Consider the following 25,821-nt stretch of genomic DNA (forward strand, 5'->3'; position numbering starts at 1 on the left):
GGGAAGGTTCATGCCTGCACTTTGCAACATAGCAAAGGGAACCAAGGTTTCCAGTTGCTCCCATGACAGGATTAGAAATGGCATAGGTGAGGTCAGGACCTGTTAAGGCAATGTCACTAAAATCTACATGAAAAGCTATGACTTAACATATGAATCTAAATTAACTTAAGGCATTTCTATTAATGTCATGGAAAAGGTTATTAAAATACAAACACATTTAGGAAGATCCTCTATTATCACCAAATGGTAGGGAACAACTCTTAAAATAAGCCCAACACAAAAACCATATTTTCTTTCCTGCCTGCCTTCACTATAGCAAGCAAGAGGATCAGTGTCTGTAGCTCCATGAATGGAGAAGAGAAAGTAAAAGAGAAAAAGGAAGAGAATTCCTAGCATCAAGCTAGAGAAATACAAAGCAAAAATCCAGGGACAAAAGTCATAATTTACAAACTGGAAAATGGAAACAAAATCAATGGAGGAAGAAGTTTTATTTTAAGCTTCAAAGAGAGTATTATAAACAATGGAGACCTTAGAAAAGTATATGTACAAGTCTGTTACTCAACAATGTCTTTTAGAAGAATCTTTCTTCTAGAAGATTATTTGCACTAAAAATGATCTTGTGGGATTGGTTTGATAAAGTAATATTTACAGAGGAATATACAGTAGGGGCATTCAAAGCAGAACTTTTATTTGGAAGGAATATTACACAAACTGAACACAGACCCTGTAATTTGCAAGTCTTCATTACATTTGTGCGTTGTCATATTTAGTGAAAAAAAATTGATTTCTTTTTTTTCTGTAGAGGCAGTTCCCTACTGCAAGTTTAGAAACCAACAAAATGAACAAAACAAACCCCATCCTGCTAAAGAGCCTGATTAGCACGTACATTTTGTCACTTAAAGGGAGCAGGAATCAGGTTTACCACTCGTCTTACATGGTTATTTTTGGCCCTACGTGTTGAATCTGGGAAAAAGCAGGAGACTGGGAAGGGAAAAAGGGACAAAATCTGCTGCTACTGACACATGGAAACCTCTCAGTGAGGTGAGTTTGAGTTTTGGGTGTGCAAGAAACATGATGCAGAATCAGGTGCTCTGGCAGCTTCACCAAGTCAGGATCCATTTTTTTAGACACAGGGTTTTTTTCACTCCAATAGCCAAGATAAGCCACGTTAACATAACCACCCTGGCTCTGTGCCAATAGGTACATCTGGCACCCCATTGCAGAGGAGAAGCTAATCTCAGAGCCCAGTCCAATCTCCTTCTCCTAGGACACAAGGCTACCCTGTATCCTCACTAGACAGCATCACACAACAGCAAACAGCCCTGAACTACCCACAGTTAGCAAATTTGGCAGCAAACAAAATCCTCCAGTGCTTGTATGGAGTAGAACACCTTATTTCACTAAAAAGACAGCAAAAAGCTTAGAATTCAGGATGTGAACATCCCTCACCACTGCCCAACAGGACAGTTTAGGATGGTACATGCAGGAACACATATTCTCCTCCTGCTGTGTAACCCATTACCTACTGCTGACATGCAGGTGCACCTGGAAGCTTCTCAAAGTCCACTACCACTTAAGAAAGGGCTGAAGTACACAGAGTTTCTACACATGGCATCATTGTTGACTCCAACCAGGAACTCCATGCCAAGAGCACTTGAAAATTTAGATATTTCCCTCACAACGAACTCACAATCGGCTGTGGAATTACCAAAGGAAAAAAAAACCAAAAAACCAAAACTAAAATTAACAGAGCTGTTTTCCCTTTTTTCAAATCTCTCTTTCAGCAGAAGAATTTCATAGTTGCTCAAGAGCAAATCTCTTTTACTGTGCAGAAGAGACACATCAATCCTACTGGGAGAAAACAGTTCTTTGAACTGGACACAAAATCTGGTAACAAAAAAATCCAGTCACTGAGCCTGGTCATTGCTATTTCAACAGTTTTTGTTCTGATTTGTGCATAACAAAGTACAGCAAAGAAAGTTTTAAGCATCTAACACGATAATGCCATTAAGGAGAAAGTAAACCAGAACAATCTTCACTTACCACATCCAATTTGCAAAAAACAAAGATACCCAGCACATGTATGAATGGCTTCTTTAAAGTAAGAGAGAGAGAGCAGAGTTGATCTTTATTTTCATTATTTAAAAAAGGTTTTTTCCTTAAAGTAAATATTCAGTCTTTATTTTACATTAAGTGCTTTTTAAAATTTCATGTCTTCACAAAATTGCATTTAAAATCTGAAGTAAAATGTATTTAAAACAAAAATACTGTGCAACTTCAGCACTTCTTTTCGCTCTTAAATATTGAAATAAATAAAATAGTTAAGTCTTTTTTTCAGTTTGTTTGTTTTTCAGTCAGTTCTACTGTAGATCAATTCCAGTTTGACCTGGGTTCATACACACACGTAAAAGAAAGTGAAATCAAGACTTTAAAAAACTTCTTTGTATTGCACCAGCTTAGGGCATCCCCAGAACTTCTCTCAAGAGTTGATGGATGACTTCCCACAGTCCAGGCTCCTGTGCCAGATGAAACAGGGGTATGGAAGGGTCAGGGCAAGGAGAGGAGAAGTATCAAAGCATCCTGGCTTCCCTTGGCCTTCTTCTGAAATGTCTTGCTTGAAGGATGCTGGAGTCCAGGAGGGCAGGGCTGACTGCAGAGGGAAAAGCAACACAAAGTAAAACTAAACAAACTCAAACAGACTACAAAAGCAAGTGTTCAGACAAAAAAACCAAACCAAAAAACAAAAGAAAAAAAAAAAACCAGAAGCAGCACAAACCAACCTTCCAACACTGCTGGCACTCTAGTTCTTTGAAAATACAGCTTGACAGACTCAATTTCAACTGGCCGTGGGAGCCATAAGTGAATACAAAGCAAACAAGTAGGACATGAAGGAGCATATCCAAAAGAAAGGCATGGAACACTGTCAGTGCTTCTTTCTGTGAACTTTGTTAAATAATTTTCATCATTCAGCTTTGATAGCTGTACCTTCACTAAAGGGTAAGACCTTTGCTTATGAAATCCTGCTCTGATTACCTCTCTATATTACTAATTATTTGTAGAGAGCCACAAGTGCAGGCAGTGCTGCTCAAAAGAGAGTTTTAGAAGTCTGAGTGATACACATAGGGTGGCAGCAATGTGATAACTGCTGAAAATAAGTGAAAGACTGCATTTTGCTTTGCATTTAATCCATTAATTGACTAAGTTACATACTACTAAGCTCCTGCCAGTATTAATAGCAAACAAAATAATCTCTTCATTTCCACAGAAGGCAAATGCCTCCCTCCGTGTCTTTCCCACACCTCTCATATCAGTTCTGGATGACATGAAGTTCCAAAATCTTAGAAACTACCAGTGACTAAAAGAATAACTGAAAGATATGGGCTGTCAGCATCCCCTTAACCAGGCTATCAGAACCTAAAATCCCAAGAGCTGTGGGGTTTTTTTCTAAAATTTATCACAACTTGTCTTCTCTGGAACTGGTAATTTAATGCTAATGGAAATACATGAAGGACGTGAAAAGAGTTCTGACCCAGTTTCAGTATTTTATGGTATTTATACAGGTTGGGTTTTTTCAACCTTGGTAGGTACCTGGCAAAGAGAACAAAGGTTGGTAGGGTCTATTGTAATTGTAATAGTTCAGTCAGCAAAAATTCAGCCTGGCTACATTCCTGCACTGTGAGGGTTTGTCAAAACAACCCCATGCCAGCACGGACACACGCATGTGTCTCATACTTTACATATACTTATAGCTACAAATTTTATATAAATAAGAAAAAAATCACAGAGAATAAGGAATTGGTGTTTATTGGAAACACCTATAAATGTTGCCACACAAAACACACTGGGCAGATCTTACAGGTTTTCTAATAAGATGACTCCCAGTGGGGTCAATACAACGTTTGCTTGAGGAATGGATTCAGTAAAACTGCTTGCCATGGGGAAGAGGGAAATCGCATGAGGAGCCAGGCTTTGAAAGCTCCATAGTTTGATGGTATTTGAATTATAATTTTAGGGCCCATCTCAAAATATCATTGCAAGAATTAATCAAAGGAAGGCAAAGGAGGCAGGGGAGAATGCAGTAGTGCCCAGACTTAGTAAGTCTCTGGGTGCAGTTCTCATTTGCTCCATGCATCAGCAGGCAGCAAACTGAATCTCTGTCTTCAATCAAAAGCCTAAGCTGAGGTCTGCAAAATGGCAAACTAGAACTCAAAATGAATAACTAATGTAAAAGCTCAAAGGCAAAACAATGTGGGGAGGGGATTCTAATAACATATTCTGTTGAAACAAATGACAATCTCAGAGCTTGTCTACACCAGCCTTGCAAGTGAATTAACAGTGAGGTTTCATTCAATAAAAGCACTAAGTAAGAAAGCTCAGTGCTAATCCTTCTGAAGCCAGTGGTGAAGTTCTCTTTGGACCTTGTTTCAGCAGCCTGGGCTCATCATTTCAGTACATGGCAAGCACCACTACCTATGCAACAAGTAAATATACAACCCAGAAAACTGGGGGCTGTCCAGGTGGAGGGAAGAGAGGCAAAGTGAAGCAAAACAGATTTAAGTTCTATCCCTGTTCTGCCACATACCTCGTGGTCTCCCTCTACTTTTTAACTGTTATGTGAAATCCCCTCCATTCTTAATATTTTCTCAACATCTATTAGTATGCTTAAAATTTTATACTGTTTTCATGCAAGAGCTGATGTCTGCCCTGCTAAAATGTCAACTACTTAAGTGCCACTAAAGGGAATATGCTAAGGATCAGTGCACACTTTACACAGCCTTTTTACCCTTAATCAGCTGCTCAAGCAACACATCACTTCCTTATTTCTCCTGCTCTCATCTGTGAATCAGAGTTTGCAGAGGATGGCTCAGGAAATTATGGCTTTTGCATGATCCTTTAGCATGGAGCAGTAGAAAAGCGCCTGGGGAGGTGGCTCACATGATTAAACAGAGAAAAGCCTGAATTTAGGGTCTGATATAAAATACCTGTTTATTAACATTTTACTTTGGAGCTGTCTTATTTCATACATGGCTTGTGTGGGACCATGTTTGAGGAGAATCTTTGGACAGTTTTGTGCTAACCTTCTGCTAATAAGGACATCTTTGGAAGAGGACTGGGAGAGCCAGCTGAAGGACGTGCCTTTAAAGATCTTACAAAGCTCAGAACAGCAGGTCTTATTGAACTGATGAATTCACTGGGTTACAGAGCATCACATCCCTTTCTGATTTCAAAGATGATTCTATTTTTCAGGTACAACCTGGAATTCAGGTTGAAAACTCTCTTTATGTCAGCCTAGTTTGGTTTAGGAATTATGTGTCTTTGAAGAGACACTTGACAGTGCAATTCCCTCATTTCTGACATGGATGTGCTAGTGTCAGACTCCTTTTTTATTATTATTATTTCTAAATTATTATTTATTTTTTGTTCATTTGGATTTTTGCTTGTTTGTTTGTTTTTGTTGCACATATTAAATCTCCTCCTATATATTTCCTGCCTCATTAACATTGTCCTCTTCTCCTCATCCATTTGAGAGGGTCTCATGTAGCAACCCCTTTTCTTTGCTTTAATCTTTAACTTATAAGCTATTTACCAACCTTCCCCTGTTCCAAGCTTCCACTCTGGCAGTACCTGCCCTGAGAATATTTCATTTCTACATCAACACTCCATTCAATATTTACCACTAACACTGCTTTACAGCCTAGCTTCAGCAAGTACTCTTTCAGCTTCCACCTCTACATCTTAATTTCCTCCCTATGACTGATGCCTTCCTATGGTCAGTATCACACTGCTGGACTGAACTCACGTTGATTACCTCACTCTAATAAGACATCTTCAGCAATCCAAGGACTACTCTGCTCTCCATAATGATGAATTTATTTTACCTTGCTTCGTCTCTCAGGACGAGATTGAACCAGTGACTGTCCATTTACACATTAATGGTACAAATAACAGTGATGGATAACGTTCTATGCTATTTATAATAAATGTCAGTTGGCAATTTTTATGTATTCTCTGAGCTGCTGTGGCTTCTTTCTGAGGGTACAGTGCTACTCAGTTGTCACAAAGATGGGTGGTGAGGTTGCGAAAGGATGAGGACTGTGCTCATTGTTACAGCAACTGCATTTGTGAAACTAAATGAAGAATTAATGAATGATGGGCATGTGATCATTGTATTCCAGAAGAGCCCAAAATGTGTTAGGCATGGTTCACAAAAGACAATAGTAAGGACTTGGAAAAAAATATGTTTAGAGTATGGCTATTCTGCCGTTGATGCAGTGAGTGGAGTTCTTCAGAAAGATGTACTTTAGGTAGGGTTCAGCCAGCTCAGGTGCTACGAGGACTGTATTCAGCACAGAGCTCAAGTTGGGCTGTAACAGCTTGCAAAAAGTTGGGTAAATGCAGCCCAGAGCAAATGCTGGGCTCTGTGTTGCCATCCCTGCAGCAGTGGCCAGGTGCAGCTGGCTGGTGCCAATTGTGTTAAGCCTGCAATTCTCAGGCAGTGTAAGATTGAGTGAACTACCTGCTACTTTCAGAAAATCGAACTCTTCAAGTCTCCATCCCTACTGTGAGTCTTTTCCTGTTAAAGCATGCACTGATTGGATTTTGAGGAACTCTGGGTAAGACTAAAACCCTTTTCTTAACCTTCTAATCTGTCTGACATGACTGCTACATGGATACAAGAAGTAGATGCAAGATGGATGCAAGAAATCATACTGTTTGTTTACTCTGGGCTTGGCACATTTCTAGGTACTTGTGCCTCTTCTGTTATCCCTTTACACGGGCACATCAAAGAGTAGCAAGAAAAAGAAACAAAAATTTTAAAGGAAGAGAATTTAGTAGTAGCATCAAAAATGTACGTGCAGGAATTGAAGGGCAGGAGTAGCAGAAGAAATCAATTTGTACTTAATTTTTAAAATTTTATAACGTTTGAGGTATTTCTTTGCATACTGGGAACAAGTCTACTACCAGACTAGATTCTGCTTTCAGTTACATTAATGTAAGTCTGGACAAAATCCACTGGACTTGACTGATACTGCTTTTTGGTTTTAATAAGGTCAATATGGAACAAGTGAGCCTGCATAAGGGCTGGTTCTACATATTCTTGGTTAGGAAGTGACTTCTGTATTGACTTCTGTTGCTCTTTATTTTAATGTCTGCATTACCGTATGTGTACATGTGTCTGTGTATATATATTTCTGAGATACGTTTACATATAAGCACACACACATATCTAAAAAATGATAAAAATATGCTAAGTAAGTCCTAACTCAGGGATTTCGTAAAAGCAGATGCCTTTATGTCTGTGCCTCAACCCTGGAAACCATCTGAATTTTCATCTTTTAGTAAATATGGAAGAACAGCAAAATACTAGAAATTTATCTTACGAGAAATAAGGGAGAAATAAGGACTAGTTGTGGAAGGAACTAATGTTTTTCTCAGTTAAAGTGCACTTCTCATTGACAAGTCAAAATATCATTGATTTAACACTTGATTGATTATAATATACCAGCAGGAACAGAATAGAAACAGAAAATGATTATTAATATGGGGAAAGCTTAAACAAAGCTTTCTCCTAGCAGGTGTACATGGCTCTGTAATGCCCCAGAATGGAATGGTATAAACACACAGAGGTATTTCATAACATTTTGTAACACCATTCTGAAGGCAGATCATTAATGTAACCTAGACATCAGTAGCACGTATTCTGGATCTATGCCTCTGTAACCAAAAGAACCTGGCCACTGTTTATTCCACGTTTAAAGGGAATAATATAAAAAGACAGAGACTGCATCCTTTCTCCTTTTTTTAAGGTCTATAGTGGGCAAAAAAGGGTTGAAAGAACTCTTACAGATAGTATTGCTCTACCCTAGCAAACGAAACAGGGGAAACAGAATTCATTTGGATAGGCTTCACTGGTGCACTAGAACATTATTTAGCCAAAGTTTCCATTGCAAGCTTGAGATTTTGATTCTGGTGTCAAAACCACACACCTCCAGCTAAAGGGTAAGGTACTGCCCAGATAAATGTCTATTTTGCCTCCGATTTAAATGAGGTTGTGATTTCACCTTGTTTGGCATTCTCCGTATCAGTAAAAATATATCCTTAGAAGGATAAGATATCCTTATCCTCCCCTCCAGGAAGATTATTTTCCTGCATTAGGACAGAAAACATAACCTACAGACTGACTCCTTTTGGATCACTCCTGACTGCACATGAGGCTGATTCCACTCCCACAGAACTTCCCTTTAACTTCAGCAGGGGTCTGAACGTGGCGCACACTCATAACAGAATGAAGTCCACAGGACTTACTCCCACAACAAAGCTCAGGCAAGGGTCTGCTGAAAATCCAGGGCACAGAGATATTACAATTGAGTGAAAGACATTTCAGCTCAGACATACCTTTCAAATCCTGCTGCACTCTTCCTCCTTTCTGGGAAAGTCGCCGGAAAGGGAGTCCCTCTCTTCTCCATTGCCCTTGGAACTTTAATGAGTATTGCTTTGGCTTATTTCAAGAGAAGATATTGAAAAGCAAACCAAGTGTCTCACAAGACACTACAGTGAGAAAAAAAACTGGGTGGAACAGGAAAAAAAAAATGCTGCGAATCAAAAATTTTAAATGGAAAGAAAAGTACAGGTGAGGTATTTTTCCATGTCATTTCTTCCATGATTCTGCTCCTCCATCTGTTTTGTCTTTGATGTCTATGACTTGCCATTCATATTCCATCCCTGTGCTTGGAAATAGCTGTCCATGAGGTGAAAGGTGAAGGAAAAGAAAAAAAAAAAAAAGTAGAACGGAGTGAGGAAGACATGAAGGGGTTCAGGGAGGAAGAGAGTGTAAAGGTGTCCAAAGGAGGGATGGAAATGTGTTCCCCAAGGTCATGGTCTTCAGTGGTGTTGCTTGTATTTTCAGGATGTTAAAGACAAGGGTAGCAGGTGTACAGGAGCCAAACTCCACATTCTACAGTAAGTGCAAAATCTCAAAATGGAGAAGCCATCACATCAAGGGTTTCCTTGTCCTCCGATAGTTCGCCCACAGTGGTTCTCTAGAAACAGTCCTATAATCAAGTAGACATCCATTGCTTTTTTTTTTTTTTTTTTTTTTTTGTGGGTTTTTTTGTGTATTTTTATTTAAAAAGTAGTTTTTTTCTAATAATATATAGAATATATAAATAATAATAATTAAAAAAACCTATTTGGGTTTGCTTTCTGCTCTCCAACCCATCTGTATTTTTTGTGGTTTGCTGATATATATATTAAAAGACAAGAAAATCAACTCTGCTCACAATTAAAAAAAAATATCAAATCCACCTTTTAAGTTTCCAGAGAGAAAGAGAAGGGGGGAGGTGGGAGGAAAACAAATTAAAATGAAAAAAATAACATGAAAATCAAAACCTTCTGTCTCTTCAAAGTAGTTGTCAAGAGCTTTAAACACTTGTGCTTTCAGTGTACACCCCACGGAAAAAAGAAAAAAAACCCAAAACAAAACCAAAAACCCACAACAAAAATGACAACAAAGAAAAAACCAACAACAAAAAAAAAAAAAAAGGACCTAAAATTAGGAAAAAAAGGTAATAATAATAATCCTAGTAGTAAAAAGGACAGCGAATCGCTCAGAGTTTGTGTGTCTTTTTTAGTTATTTTAGCAGCCACCCTTTTTGTCTGCAGAGGGAGAGCTGCCACCACAGCCACCTCCTCGGCTTGGGAGAGGCTCTTCTGCATCGTCCTCGTCAAAGCCATGAAAGGTCGAGGTGTCGCTTTCTGACGTGGAACCGAACAAGTCCTCCGTAGTGCGTGCTGGCGCTGCTTCGTCCCTCCTGCCTTCTCTTCCCAAATGAGCTGACATGTATGATGAATATATCAGCACATGGGTTAAGCAATAGGCATCATTATCATCATCATTTTTTTTTTTTTAATCATCATTATTATTAAACAATTCAGACTATCGAGCCCGTAGGTACGTGCCCGCGCACCTCAACAGCAGAACTGCAGTCAGAGAAATAAAAAAGGATCGGTTTCTCTTTCAAAGGAAAATCAAAAAAAAAAAAAAATAAATCTGCAAACACCACAGGTGCCCGTAGCTATGGCAGCGAAAGGGTTAATCATGTTTTCCTCTCTTCCAAAGACATTAAAAAGTTTTCTTGTGATTACTTAGATCAATTTTAAAAGATTTTTAGACCATATAAGTAATTAGACACCGTTAGCTGTAAGCACAATGACTGCCCTTCAGACTGGCATCAGCTGTCACAGATTTACTGCTACAGAATTGTAACCCCCTCATCAACCTCTGGACTATTTTTTATTCCTGTCCTTCACCTGATCCTAAAGAGCCTCTTATGTAGACAAAATGAAATACATTTTGAAGACTAAGTGAAAGTAATCTAAACAAGTGCTTTTATTCCGATTTCATGGCATCTCCTTCAAAAATCAAGTAAAATAAAACAAAACAAATATATACAGTTCAAGATCTAAACCAAATGAGTTGAGAAGCGACCTGTCTTAGAGAACGCTGAAAAATTCAAATGTGTGTGAGTCAATCCAACTTTCAGTATGGAACAGGAAATTCTCCACACAGGACATCAACAGAGGCAACAACAACTAAAACAAAACTCCTAAAAAGAGAAGTCAGATACTGAAATCTGCAAAAGTGAGGTCTGCTTTCTCTCTGTCAAACACGTTATGTGATCAATAGTATAGCCTTCAAATTCCCTCTTCAGGAAAGGTAGAGAAAAAGACGTCTCTTGTGCTCCAGCAAAATGAGAGTGTGAGATTTTAGGGAATGGCTATTTTATTATTCAGAAAGAGTAGCGTGGTATTAAGTAACCAACTGTTTGGTCCTCGCTCCAGCTAGAGGAGTCAGCCATATAACAAGTACACTGCATTGCTTGAGACACAAATAATTAAATCCTGTTCACAAAAAGAAAATGGATGTAACAAAATAATTGGCAAGTGAACCACCTTGTAGAGATGTGATTTCACTGGCTTGGTGAAGGGAAGAAACAATATAATTTCCGTGACACCTCTTTCGGTATAATGAAAATGTTCTCCATTACCAAGAAAGAGAAAGATGGCAGCCACCAATGAGGTTTCATTGTTTTAGTTTACAGATTAGTGTGTGGTTGTACCTTAATCACTTCCATCATACATCAGTCACACCATTGCAGACCCCTGTGAATGACCCAGGTGGGTCAGAATTCGTACAAGAATAACATTTAATGGAACTGATTTTGCACAGTTTAGATTACCAGCCCATCTACTTGTTCTATCACACTAAAGGAATCAAGGGAATTAATGTGTTTGTGTTACATTTTGATATAATCACCATAGCAGTGTTTAAATAGCAAAAAATCACGGATCCATCTCACTGTGCTGTATCAGGACAATGCTGAAATAATATATATATATATATATCAATATATATATATGTTGAACTATAACAATCAAAGGGAAGGACAATAATCTTCCAAGATGGCACCACAGACCATATGAGTTTCCCCCTGCAGTTATTAAGAAGCAAACACATATACACTAAAAGGTCCATGGCCCTGACTGCACAGCACTTGTAATGATGCCCCTGGAGAAAACCAAAGGGGTTGCCATCAGTCCTCTGGTGACCAGTCAGTATCACTTCAGAATATCTTCAGAGGTCACACCAACTGCAGAAGGCAATTTGTCAGTGAGAGTCTAGTCCTGCTCCCACTGACTGTGGTAAGAGGCTTACTATGAATTTCAGTGGGAGCATGGAAAGGCCATTCCCTTGGCACAAGATCATTCCAAGTTGCATTTCAGCCATCAACGCAGCAGACATCTTTCAGTGACTACAGTACAGAAGCAGCAGCAGCAATACTGGATTTCAATGTTTCTTTGCTTTTTCCATATGGTCTTATCACCACTAGTATTATCACTGTCCAGAAATATCACAACTGGAAACTTTCACCAAAGCTGGAATATGCAGTTAAAGATCTCGCATCCCTTTATGACCATCATCTCCCACACAAGCTATAAATAACTGCTCAGCTGGGATAAAATTTCCCCCCCAAAAAAGAGAAAGAAAGAAAAAAAAAAAAAAAAAAAAAAAAAAGGAAGAAAGGAAGGAAGAAAACAACAGTCCAGAAATAAAGACAACTCAGAATGGGAAAGACACAATTGCTTACATTTTAAAAGAGAGAAGAAAACAGAGAAATAAAAACCTCTTTAAACAAAATTAATAATAGTCATCTTGTAAGAGGATAATTCTTGACAGCTACCCATATCCCTACCCTGTAATTTCCTCCCTCTTTCTTTTTTGGATGAAGAAATGCATGAAATGTGTAATCAATGGAAATGCTTGTCATGCAACTTTCATAAATCTTGTAAGTAATTTATATTTGTAATTGCAGCATTTGAAGACAGAGCCCATTCTATAACATCGTCCCAGAATTTTTTCCTTCCATTTGAAGAACTAGTACAATGTACCAATGTTCACAGAAGCCAATAAATACATTCAAACTTTATTATTTTGCAAGACCCCATTAGCTTAAAAACATGGATCCAACAACGCGTTTCATGACAGAAAAATTCCCCGTCATCCTTTCCCACAAACAGAGACAAGAGGGAAAGACCTTGTCCTCTGTCCCCTCCCTGGTTCCCTTCTTCAAAATCTTCAGAAGGAGCAAAAAACAAATCACACAAATGCCTTTGTACAAGAAAGATGCAAGGAGTCACCTACCAGAGCGCCCACAGTCTGAGCACGATACAAGTTCCTCAGGCCGGCCACTTTTTTTGTTCATGTTGGAGCCTCCGAGGCAGAAGTCACAGTAGTTATTGGGAATGATGACCCCGTCCGGTCCTTTCTGGGCTGCAGTTGGGTTAGAAATCAGTTTTACTCAAAGAGCACTGGTTTGGGACATTTCCCCCTTTTTCCTGATACGATGTTAAGTCAGTGAGCTTGCAGGCCAGAGTCTTCCCAAAATATTGTCAATGAAAGCAAAAAGTCAACTGTATAAAACACCTCTATTTCATGTACATCCTGTGTTATGTCTATTTTGCCTGAAATGTACTTCTTCATTACCTTTATTAGTGTCAGCTGGGCTGGTCCCTCACAAGGACTTGGTGCCAAAGATCCCTGTACAGTTTGGGGACTTCGTAACACGTTCAGGCACAGAAACAAGCACTGATAGAGAATCCAACCTAAGCTGTCAGTCAGCCAAGCCTGGTTTTTCAGACAGCAGTCAGCAGCTTTAACCCAAAATATATAAATAAAGGAAGGAAAAAATACATTCCCTCAAACTCAAATACCAACAGGAAGGTGAAGGGGGGGGATTAGGTACCCTAACTTGTTTTGTTTCAAGTAGCTGGTTTTTGGTACACCTCAGAGTGGCAGGGTGTGCTTAGTGAAGAAGTTGGTTCAAATGTCCATGACTATTAATTCACAAGGAGTTATTGTTGGTTGGTCCCCAAGGGTTAACCTTACCTACAGCAGACTGCATGTCCCCTGGGAGGAGTGGGGAGGGCAGCAGGTCCAGCACCACCCCAGCACAGGTGCAGAGTCAACCCCAGGGCAGATATATCCCAATCAGCAGATTTTAAAACTCTTTCAGCCAAGGAAAAAAAAAAAAAAAAAAAGATGGGAAATTATGTTTTTACTTTCCAGCTAGGAATGGCTGAACAGGAACAGGCACACAGTGGGTCTTAAGTGGAGGAGAAGGCAGTTCCCCTAGAACTCCTAGAAAGGAGAGAAGGGCAGAGGTCTCCTGCATTCCTCTCAGTTGAGCAGAACAGCAATGTGGTGGTTTTCTCACTCACAACTGCCATTTTTCTCCTTTGCTCTCCAGAGAGGGAAAAATTCTTGTTCCTGCATTCTCTAACTAGAAACTCAGAGTGAGAGGAATGGTTGGTCTTTGTTTCTTCTTTTTTAACTTAAAAATTCCAGTAGTATACCTGGTCTAATCCTACCTGATGAAGATTTCTACAAACTAGAAAATGAAGATCCTTAAACTGTACCATCTAGAAATAATTCTCTCTTAAATGCATATTTTGTAACTTGCATATTTTTAACAGATGTTTCGACAGCCTTTATTAATGGTCTTCTTGTCCACATCCAAATTTCCCCCAAAGAACAATGACATTCTAAAGGGCTTCTGGTAGCAGTCCAAGACATACACTTAAAATTAAAATTTCCTCCAAGTTCAATCTGCTTTTCTGGTTTGGATGCATCTACTTATTCATTTACTTCCAGCTGCTGATTGACTGAGATTTTTGGAGACCAGCAACTGAAAGGCTGCAGGTAAGGTGAAATGAAGAAATAAAAAGAAACAAGTAAAGAAACCCATAAGACTGCAAATACATCCGTATCTTCCTGCATGGTAGCTGAGTCCCTGACAGTATTTACTAAACAATGGGTTTTGCTCTAAAATGGTCCTCATCAGCAGATCCCTTGTCCTCCCAAAACCAGAGAAAAGATCCCAGTTTTATGGTGTCACTTTGCCTGTTTATACAGAGGTATTTAGTATGTGCATACACAATAAGCAAAAAAGAACAGGAACCAGGTGGAAGCCTAGTGCACTGGTTCATTTTAAGAGCTGTAACAAAATGATCATAAAGTTGCTTCTTGTACATATTTTCCATATAAAAAGCAAATCTCCCTACCATTTATTTTTCCCTCTACAGCCCCATTCTGAAAAAAATTAAGTAATTTATTTATATTGTGCTGCACCTACAGACAGGCCATCTGCAATGCAAACTCAGCAAACTCAAAGTTCAGTCATTTTTTTTTTTCTTTGTTCCTTGTTACGTTACTTCACCTTTCATCCAAGATTCTTACAGTGCTTACAGATACTAAGATCCTAGTACTGAGGGCAAAACTTTCAATGAGGTCAAAAGCCTCTTTCACCATTGACTCTAATCAAAGTGTTACTGAGCCCTAATTAAGCTGGGGTGAGGAGTCAGCATTGCATTTTACAGCTAAAAGACCTGGACGTAGAGGATGAACTGGCTTGTTCAAGAGCACACAAAAATTCTGTGGTGAGGCCACACATAAAAACAAACATACATGCTGCTGGCCTGCAGACATAGGAGAAAGCTCCACCACTACCACCACTCAGAAATGTATAATTGATTTAATAATCTCTGTTTACTAACTTAAATTTTTCCAGTGCAACTTATGACCTTAAGATCCACTGACTGTCAAACTGGAAATAGGAGAGGGGACTTTGTGAAAATACATATACTGACCAATTCTTCTGTGGTGTGTGAAGCTGAAGGGATTCTCCTAGACTGCTGGCAGAAGAATAATCATAGTTTTTTATTACATCCTTTTTCTTCTCTTCTCTTTTTTCTTCAAATATAAATTTTAATGTCATTGTGTATCTGCTAATCTATTGCTTGTCACTCTTAAGTATGGCCCTGGCTCAGTTGTGTGTGATAGAGATGTCAGGCCTGGAAGGTCACAAGAAGTTCCTGAAGTTACATCAATGGTGTCTTAAATGGTGCATCTCTAGGGCCAAATAAGCCAGGCAATGTTATTCTCTTCAGTGCTTTTTTTGTTCTAACAGGTGCAAAAACTAGAATCAAACCTGACTTGAGCTTATTTTGTTGATCAGTACTGTACAGTGAATTAAGCCCCAGGCTAAGTTACAGAAGGTTTGAGAATAAAGAGATTTCCAGATGATAGTAAACAGAGTTCTGACTTTCAAAGGAGTTTTTGTGTGCAGGTCCTTGGAGTTTTTAGTTCTATTTTTCCGTAGTTTACAAATGATGAGGGAATTAACAAAGAAAGTAAAGATAGATTTAATGTGCAATATTCATGAGAAGGGTATCATGCACCAGAAGCCCAACCCCAATCCCACTTCTCAATCAATATAATAACTTAAAAAAAGTAAGTATATGAATGGATGAACAAGTGAAAGCAATTAAATTACTAGGGACTAATGTGTTGGTAGGTGTTGGAACAGACTGCCCAGGGTGGTGGTGGAATCACCATCCCTGGAAGTATTTAAAAACCATGTAGGTGAAGCACTTCAGGACATGCTGTAGTGGTCATGGTGAAACAGATATTGATAAATATATTTTATTTATTTTATTGGAGGGGATGTTGATGGTTGGACATGGTGATCTTAGAGGTCTTTTCCAACCGTGACAATTCTGTGATTCTGTGACTCTGTACAGGACTGATGTGTTTCATTTGTGTATAGCAATTAACTAGATATCCACTTTTTGCACAAATTAATCACAAACTAAAAGATGCTAGCTTTATCTAGACAATAGATCACCTAAAAAGAAGTAACTCAGTGCTAGCTCAGTCATTTCAATGGGGTGGGTGACCACAACCAAGGATTTTGTCTAAAATATGTTCACCCAGAATCAGAAACTGCTTTAAAGCAAAACCTTGAAAACCAATTGTGGTCCTGCCCTAACTTGCTCAAAACTCTTCTGATTTGTTTTCACATTACAAACTGCAACAACAGATCAAAAGCTCTCACAAGCTTGGAGGAGTACAGGCTGAGCTAAGGTGTGCTCATAGGGGATGTATTTACATTAGCACCTCTTGCCCTTTCAGCTCAGTCACTTTCTAGGTTCATCAAAGGCCCTGTTTTCATCCACACCTGCCCCCAAACCAGAGTATACCATTTTTAAAAATACATTAAAAAAATGGATGAAGGAGAGACACAGTAACATCTTCACAGTTCAAACAAGTTTCTCTGTTGCTGACCTGTGAAGACAGGATGCAGGCTGAAAATTGAGTCAGTATTTCCAAATAACTTTGGTAGGTGCTTATTCTGAAATGTATCTTTCTTCTTAGCCTAATCAAGTTAATTTCAAGCTGTATCAAGCTAAGCAAAATCAAGGCCTACTTTAAATATTGTAACATCATTCACAGGAGTCTTCTTGCACAGTAAGTACTGTATATTGAATAAATTTGGTAGGATATCACACAGTAACTTTTCTCTGCAGAAAAATACTAGATTGACTGAGTTTGTATATTTAAAATAACTTCTGTACCTTCTTAATTTAGATGGTAGGGGATTCTAAACAGAGTTCTAGCTTCTGTTTTCCTCTCCCCAAGTAATCAGAAAACCTGGGAGTTATCTCCCTTATGGTTTCAGTTTAATAACAAAAGAAAGCTCCTTCTAGAAAAATTATACCAAGAAATTAATATACCAAGAAAAATATACAAAGAAATTTCTTTTTTACATCATATCCTGGGTCCATATGGCTCAGTAAAAATTTTAGTTTTCTAATTGTCATGGCTGCAGAGAGTATCTTGAAAAGAAGGCAAGTTGAGAAGCAGTAATTCTTGTGCATTTCTAATCAGAAAACTCAGAACACAGATATTTTAAATAGCTATCCTTATAAATGTGACCCTTAAATACATGCAAACTAAACCCTTAATAAAAAGAACTTTGGGGTTTGTTTTCAATTTTCTGATTTGTAGTTGAAGCTATTTTGATCATTTGGTTCATGATCTTTAAATACTTGGAGCTGAAACCAGTGCTTAAAGGAAAACTGTTTTTTCTGTTCCTTGGTACCAAATCACAGTCACCTATGTTTCTGCAGCCTAAAGATAACACAGCATAATACTTAACCATGTTTTAAGCTGTGCATCTGGCTTTGGTAGCATTTGTCCCTATTTTTTCTCATGTTCACACTACTGGAAAGGCGAATAAGGAACAGAGAATAAGGAACAGAGCATGTGCCTTGCTGTAGGAGTAGGGGGCTGTGCATCATTTATTTAAATTATTATAGTCAACTGGCTACAGTCAGATACACAGGCACTCCCAAGGGAATTTTTCGTAGCACATTTTGTCCAGCTCTTACCTGTTTCTTCTGGGCTTGATCCAAAACCAATAAACTCCACTGGAGGTTTTCAATTCAATTCAAGAAGCTTTGAATCAGGCCATTTACTCCATTTGCAACAAAAATTTGCAGAGCACAATAGAGACCAGAGGAACCTGAGTGTAAGTCTTAACCAAGTCAATGCCCTTTGCAATGGAGGAAGAGGAGGTGGATTTTTAATTTTTTTTTTTTTTTTTTTTCTTTTAAATCTACAAGATTCTTTTGTCCAAGATGGGGGCCTGGTTTTCCTCTCTGACACTTCCCTTTTCCTTGCTGTCAAAGCACGTGGGCCCAACATTTGGCATCCTGTGCAGCAGAACACCAGCCAAGAGCTTGAGCCTGCGGTCACCAAGCCCCTTGGAGGACTTTTTGGCATGTAATCCCCCCCACCCCAGAGCCTCCATGCCCCCATGGGCCTTCTCTTGCTCCCCAGGTGCCAGCACCCATCCCTGGCAGGCCTGGCCCATCTCCATGGCAACCAGAGTGCCCTCCAGGGCTGCCTCTGGCCTTGCCACCTGGTATTGCTTCATCTCTCAAGTGTTAAGGAGCTGAACTGCTGACCTCCCCTCATTTTCTGCTCAAAATGAAACACTAGAGGATGGAGAGGCTCATGTAAAAAATGACAGTGTGATAATTGAATAAAAAAAAAACCAACAAAACACTTTAAATAGAAGGGGAAAGCAGGACATGGAGCATGGCTTTTGTTGAAGGAAGAGGAGGGTGGGCACAAAACCACTTCTGCCCAAATATTGCTGGGGTCTAATGAGTAATGGGGCACCAGAGGGGGAGGTTTCGGAGATGCTGCTGTGCTAAGGAACAATAAAAAAAAAACATACATAGAAGCCCTCATGTGGCAAGGAACAGGCTAAGCACAGCTGAAATGGACTCAAGGCTCTTGCTCTCTCACACCTCTCTCACATGGACGCAGCCGGGTGGAGATAGACACAGTTACTCCTGTGGCCTCCTCCCCAGTGAATTCGTAGAATCACAGAATCATCCAGGTTGGAAAGGACCCCTGAGATCATCAAGTCCAACTACCATCATGGTTCCCAGACCATGGCACTGAGTGCCACATTCAATCTCTTCTTAAAAACCTCCAGGGATGGAGAATCCACCACCTCCCTGGGCAGCCCATTCCAATGCCTGATCACCCTCTCTGCCTCTCTGGAAAGAATTTCTTCCTAATATCCAACCTAAACCTCCCCTGGGAGAGCTTAAGCCCATGCCCTCTTCTCTTACTGAGAGCTGCCGGGGAGAAGAGTCCGACTTCCCCCTGGCTGCACCCTCCTTTCAGGGAGTTGTAGAGAGTGATGAGATCTCCCCTGAGCCTCCTCTTCTCCAGACTGAACACTCCCAGCTCCCTCAGCCCTTCCTCACAGGACTTGTGCTGGATCCCTTCACAGTCTCCTTGCTCTTCTCTGGACCTGCTCTGCCCACCAAAATTCATAATTCTCATCAGCTCAGGAAACTCAAGGAGGGATTATAGTGCTGCCCATCCAGCAGCATCCCTCAGTACTCAGTTAAGAGTGGCCAATGTCATGAAATAGGTCCCTGTGACATGTTGTAGACTTTGGAACTGGAAATTACCAGAGGATTGTGAGAAGAGAGAGCACCTAAGTTAAAATTCAGTCAAAACTTTTGAGCTTTACTTGGCTCAAATTCTACACAGAAAAGAAAAAAGCGAAGAGATAGTGAAAAAGGGAAAAAAAACCCCCATAAATACATAAATGGTACTATTCTGTCTCAAGAGCTGACACGTTATTGAAGCAACACAGGTTTTTCAAAAAATAATAAAACTGGAAACATTTTCCCATAAACTACTGAGAAGCACTAGGTGCACTAACAACAATTCGGGTCCTGGCCAGGCAGTATAAAACCCAACAAACCCAGTAAAAAAACAAACCCCAAACTACCAAAAAAACCCCAAACCTCCAAACAAAACAACAAAAAGTATCATATGGATTTCTGTACATAGACAAGCTTGGGGTTCTCCAGTATTCCAAAACTCTAAACAACTGATCTTTTTTTTTTTTCTTTTTTTCCGTTTGCATCCCAAAACACAACCACAAAAGTCTGAGAAATTTACAGCTGAAAATAGGGTTTGAGTGGAACTGTTACATTTGAGTTCCAAACTCTGCAGTCACTCCTGTTTCTTTCAATACTCAGACTCTTTTCTCCTTATGAAAACAAGCTCTAGAAAAGAAAAAACCCAAACAGATTAAACAAATGAGAAGTTAAATCAAGGTAATGTACATATTTTCACTGAAAAGGCACCTGCTGCAGGGCATCTTGTCTCAAGGTGAGTATTGATGAATCCTTGCATTCAGAAGTAGCTCCCATCATGGCCCCAGCAAGGACCAGCACTAAAGCAGGGAAATAGCAGGCCTGATGTAGCTTTTCAAATTGATGCTGCTTGTGGAGAGGAACAAACAGCTCCTCTCCAACTGAGGGGCTGACTCTCGTCATTTATTCATGGCCAGCCCCCTGCCTGGATGGAAATAAAAATGTTTCAAAGATGACTGTGTGGGGGAGCTGGAGGACAGCTTGGAGGCACACTGAGGTTAGCACATTAATTTTTTATCTCTGGAGACTGGGTATCCAATTATGCTTAGAGTACACAAACAACTTTGGCTGGTCCTTCCAGTTGAGATTTATCCACATCATAAAATCTGCACTGAAACTGGGCACAACAGGCTGGTGCCATGAAATAACATACACAAGTGGTTTTGCAGGTCAGACACACAAGCTAGCAGAGTGATAGGAGGGCACAGGACTGCACTCTCATTAATTGCACGTCCTGTAGGAGGGACCAACCTGCACATTGCAGCTAGGCCAGTGACAGCCTGCACAATGTGCTTTATTTAGGATTGTCACTGGCCAAAGTGCTTGTGGGCATAAGATCTGTTCAGTCACTGTTTACTGCACAGCTGCCTGTAACCAATGTTTCACATGCCAAAATCCCACATAAAACTCTTCTCCTTTAGAGGAGAGGAAGTTTTTCTCCATGTAGACACACTATCCTATTCTTCCAGGAATTAAGGAAGAGCATTTATACTAGTACACTTATTCACACACACATTTCAATAGACAGAAGTCTAATGCAATTCCTATATCTGAAGTGGCTCAAAATTTGTGAGCACCAGCTGCCCCCAGAGCTGGCCTTTACCCACAGAATGAGATGGAATAAAACAGCAGGTGTTTTGTGGCAGGCTTGGATGCATCCTGGGCTCACAGATCTCACGCTCTTTGTGCCAACATGTGGAGGAAAAGCCAGCAAGAAAAAAAAAAAAAGGTTGAGAATGGTGTGGGATCATTTCTTCTGATCAGTGGAGCTGGCAGAGGGGGAAGTTGACTTTTTAAAGGGTTTTCTATAACATCCTTGTCATAGTTTCATGCTCAGGTAAAAAAATCAAAGAGTAAGTAGAAAATAAATGTGTGTGTAGGCAGAGAAAGACTCGGCACTGAGGAAGGGCTACTTATCTGTGTCAAAGGACTAGATAAGATATACAAAGCAACTAAAGCTCAGACAAAGCACAAGCTAAGATGTTTTAGGAAAGGCAATGGCCAGAGTAGATTGCTGACCATATTGGAAAGGGTAATCTGTAGGTGAGAAAGAAGGACAGAAGGAGAGAGAGCTGTAAATAAAGAAACTTCTGCAAGAGTCAAGGACATTGATAAGTGCCAAGGAGGTGAGACTCGGGTCTTGGGCCAGTTCCCATTCTTTGAGACACATCTATTCAGTTCTCAATTTCAGGAATGTTCCTCCTACCTACATCTCTTCTCCAGTCCCTGAATAATTTACTGTACTACCCACATTAGTCTGTGCATGAGAAGAAGAGTAAGGATACCAGGGATTGAGTGTGCAGAAAGGCAAGAAGCCATCAGCTCTTGAGCTGGCACCAACCAGGGCTTCAGGAGCTGAGCCCTGCAGAAGCTCTGCCCCAGAGAGCAGACACAGCGAGGAGCAGAGGCTGCAGAGGTGACATGGGTACAAAGGAAGGAAGCTCAGGCAGCTTGCCTGCCTGGACTTTGCTGACCCAGTGATCACCTCCCACAGCACAGCAGATTCCAAATGGCTGGTTTGAATTTGCCTTGCCTTTTCTAAATCGGGCTGCTCATATCTCTCTGTCACACTGCTAAGCAAATAACCAGACCCTGCTCTATACCGTATCTCTGGTTCTCCTGTTCAGTAGGTTGTGGATTAGCTGTTTGGATTAACATCCCCCCTGCCTTTCTTTCCTCCCTCCCTCCCTCCCACCCCCCAAGCCCATGCAGAGAGGATTCTTGAAGCCTGAGCCCTGTGACACTGCAGACCTGTCAAATCTAATTCATAACACATGCCTAGCAGTTCTTAGGGGAGAGGAAGGATCTGATGCCCTGGCTCCCCACCATCCCCCTGTACAAAGGGACCATTTAATGACTGCACATTAGCTACGTGGACAATTAGCATTCACATGGAAGATAAACGGGGGCATAAATTAAATATCGCCAAGTGAAAGAGCAAAGATCCAAGATCTGAGCTCAAGGCTGTAAACAAACAGGCAAAAAAGGATCAAGCAGTCACAGTGACAGCAAAGCCATTTGGGAGAGTTACCTTCCGGCATCTAGGACTTTCCCCAGAGATGATCTTCACATTCACATGGCTGCTGCACATACCTCACAAGCTCCTGGCTCGTTGTTAAGCAGATTATTTCTGCTCAGGAATCTGGACCTGAGCAATGGTTTACCCCACTGCTCTAAACTTCTGCCTGTTTGGGGATCTGTGCATCAGCAGCTTCCCTCTGCCACATGCATCAAACAAGAGCTCTGGGAGGACAGAAGCCCAAGCAGCTCCCACTCTACACTTTCCCACAGTGTAGAACTCACTTTTCTTACCATGGGCCACAGCTGGCTGCTCCTAACCTTACCACAGCTCTTCTTCATGCTGAATGATGATGATGATGATGATCCACAAATTATCTTGGTGCTAACCTCTGTCACTTCCTAAGCACCAGAAACATAAGGACTGAGACTGTCCTTGGCCTCTATGGCAAGTTGAAAGGCAGGGGACACTACCCTGGTTTATTTGGGCACTTGTGCATGGCCATTATCAATATTGATTTGATACAGATTAACAATATGCATCTCAGATATGCTACTATTACTGACTATGGCAGGCACAGGAAAGAAAAGAAAAAAAGAAAGATGATATAAATGCTAAGTAAACAAAAGCTATCGGCTGAACACTGACATTCTCCAGCCTGCCCAAGCAGTCACTCTTAGTGCATTGACAGCTCAAGTTTATCAACAGCTGGAGGAGTCAAAATTACTCCTGCTGTGAACCTACAAAACATGTGAATAACTAAAAGGTAGAGCATAAAAGTGACAGAAACATAGGGACTGCCAAATGGGATCACACGAAACGGCCCTTCAAGCTCTGACAGTGGCTAGTAGCAGATGCTTTGGAGGAAGGAAACCCCCTCCCACACCTCCCTGGGGACAATTATCAATTTTCCTGCTTAGAAAGAAAATGTTTTCCTACTTCCATATTTCCTACAGCTCTTCTTAATGTACTGGAAAGTATTTACCTGGATATTTTCCTCCCATAAGTATTTTACTGCTTTGTCCACATTGTTCTTTACTTTCAGCTAAAATGGCACAGTTCACGTGGTGGTCTGAAAGGACTTCTTGAAAGTGAACAAAGCTATCTACACAAATCCCAAGGTGAAAGAAAACATCACATAGCATTGCAGAGTGGAAAAATTGAGAAACAGGGACTTAGACACCTACAAAAACCAGCAATAAAAGAATCTCCTTGACTCCCAGTTCAGTGCCTAAGAAGCAGAGGAAGGGCAGTACAATACAGCCACCTGGACCACTAAGATTTCTTTCAGCCCTGTACAAGCGTGGGGGATCTGGGCACATAAATCTTCTCTCCTCTTATGTTCCAGCTCTCCTCCTTGCACATCAGTACCAATGCATTTTCATTGATTTTCCCAAATCGTAATTAAGAAGCTGGTTTTGGTAAAATTGAGGGTAAGTCATCTGGGGAAGATATGCAGAAATAAGGGGTACAGGTGCTGTGAATTTCATAGCCAAAAAAAAAAAAAAAAAAAAAAAAAAAAAAAAAAAGAAAAAAAGAAAAGCGAGACATGGATAAAAGTCTCTTATTCAAAAGCAAAACAAAGGCAGTCCCCTCAGACTACTGGATGCAGATTTCCTTGACATGCCTGCTAACAGCCACCAGGAAGCTGCTTTGATGATGGGCAGGTTGGGCATCTCTTCTTTTCCCCCCTCTCCTTGCCACCTCCTCCCCACAGGAGCAGTAATGGAAAAGTGACTTGCTGCAGAGATAATGCTGGGTTTGAAATGAATTTCTGACTAGCTGAGCCAGCACCCGTGTGAGCTGCAGCTGATTAGCTCCAAGCATCCAGGTCCCAATCACTCACAAAGGAACCAGGCAATCATGCCAGCCTCCACAAGGAAAAAGACAAGCTGGAGGCAACATCCCTGAAAAGGATGTCAAAGGCAGAGGGAAAGTACTACTCACGTTTGTGGTTTTCATTTCTGTGGACAGGGGATGAGTGGGTCTCCTGCTCTCGGGCTTCATCCCCCTCTTCGCTGGCGAGGTGGGTGTGAGCGTAATGGTAGCTCAGCCCCGGCCTGTTCTTGTAACGCTTTCCACAGACTGGAAGGAAAGGAGATAGAAGGGAGAGGGAGAGAGAAAGGCAACATCAGTATGATCAGCAACAATGGCAGCATCCTCCCTAGTAATGCTCCCTTCTCCCCCCCAAGAGCAGCTCCACACACTCCATGTGCCTGCCCGAAACTCTTCTGATCAATGTCAGTGGAAGGGGATGGAAGGGCAGTGCTGCAGCTGCAGGTCCCCAGGCAAGCTCTGCTCCCACTGTGCTGCCAGCAGTCCTTCCTACAGGCCTAGGTAAATGCACATTCAGTCTCTGCAGCTCAAACAGCCTTAATCCTCTCTGCTAAGATTACTAACAAGATTGCACATAAAATTAAATGAAATGCCAGTTCTGATGCTGGCACAGCACGGAGATTGGGCCGAGAAGAAAGGACACTATTTTCTTCGCTACTGATCTGTGAGAAAAGGAGACAGGCTTTCTGCAAAAGGGTACTATCTGTTTCATGCACAGATTCATAGACAAGGAGATAGAAATCATCCACGGTTTCCTGGTAGAAGAATGTGTAGTAGTGATACTTGTTTACCCATGTAAACTTCATATGCAGCATCCCAATAAACAATACAAAGTAGGACAGAGAATCCTCCTCCTGAACTTTTGTTTATTTTCATCAACAGATATTAAGAACAGGACCAAACAGTTCAAGGTGATGAAAGGTCTATATTTTCACAGGGAGCACACCACAAGGGCAAGCTCATAAGATTCATTCCATACAAATCTGGCTTCTATGAAGTTTTCTAATTCATTTTATTGTCTCTAAAAGTTATCTTTTTTCATCTTCAAAGCAGTCTCTGAATGTCCATTTTCTTTTACATGGTTATTTTATCTACCAAATAAAATTATTGCCATTTTAAAAGATTAGGAAACAAAGGCAAAGAAGCTTAGTGACCTTCCTGCAAATTTTCACTCCCAGACACATTTTCAGTCACTTTATTAGCTCCATTAACCTCAAGGACTTCACAGAGGAGTAAGTGTCATAGTCAGTAGTCTGTCCTAGCTTGCTTAGGAAGACAAAAAGATGTAGCACCAGAAGAGAGAATAGAACCCAGCAGCCTCTAGTTCTCCAACTTGTTTTCAGAGGTCTTGTAAAATGTCCAAGGGGGAAGTCAAAATCCAATCCTAAAAATTTCACCGAGCTCTTATACTGAAAATGTATCATGTGATGAATATACTTACTTCCCACTCCCCAGATACCTGATTCTGTCCTAAGTCTTCCTAAATTGAAAAAAAAAATATATATACCCATCTCAATTATTCAGTTATAAGTAAAACTTCTATTATTATACTTTTCTGCTACTATTCACAAAAAGGCAACTGATGTTCCACATTC

At 40.5% G+C, this 25,821-nt stretch overlaps 1 protein-coding gene across 13 annotated transcripts in view; it reads right to left on the reverse strand.

The window, feature by feature from the left end:
• DPF3 (double PHD fingers 3) overlaps positions 1–25,821 on the reverse strand; it is a 166,609-nt gene that overhangs the window by 22,566 nt on the left and 118,222 nt on the right. For 6 of the 13 annotated variants that reach the window (XM_071744554.1, XM_071744553.1, XM_071744562.1 and 3 more), the window contains 2 exons: positions 24,338–24,475; positions 12,704–12,832 (listed from right to left, as the gene is read on the reverse strand). In XM_071744554.1, the coding sequence (XP_071600655.1) occupies positions 12,704–12,832; positions 24,338–24,475 (267 nt within the window). The other 7 variants (XR_011726031.1, XR_011726033.1, XR_011726032.1 and 4 more) reach the window with 5 other exon arrangements.

Source organism: Heliangelus exortis, chromosome 5 (assembly GCF_036169615.1).
Source record: "Heliangelus exortis chromosome 5, bHelExo1.hap1, whole genome shotgun sequence".
Classification (NCBI taxonomy): domain Eukaryota; kingdom Metazoa; phylum Chordata; class Aves; order Apodiformes; family Trochilidae; genus Heliangelus; species Heliangelus exortis.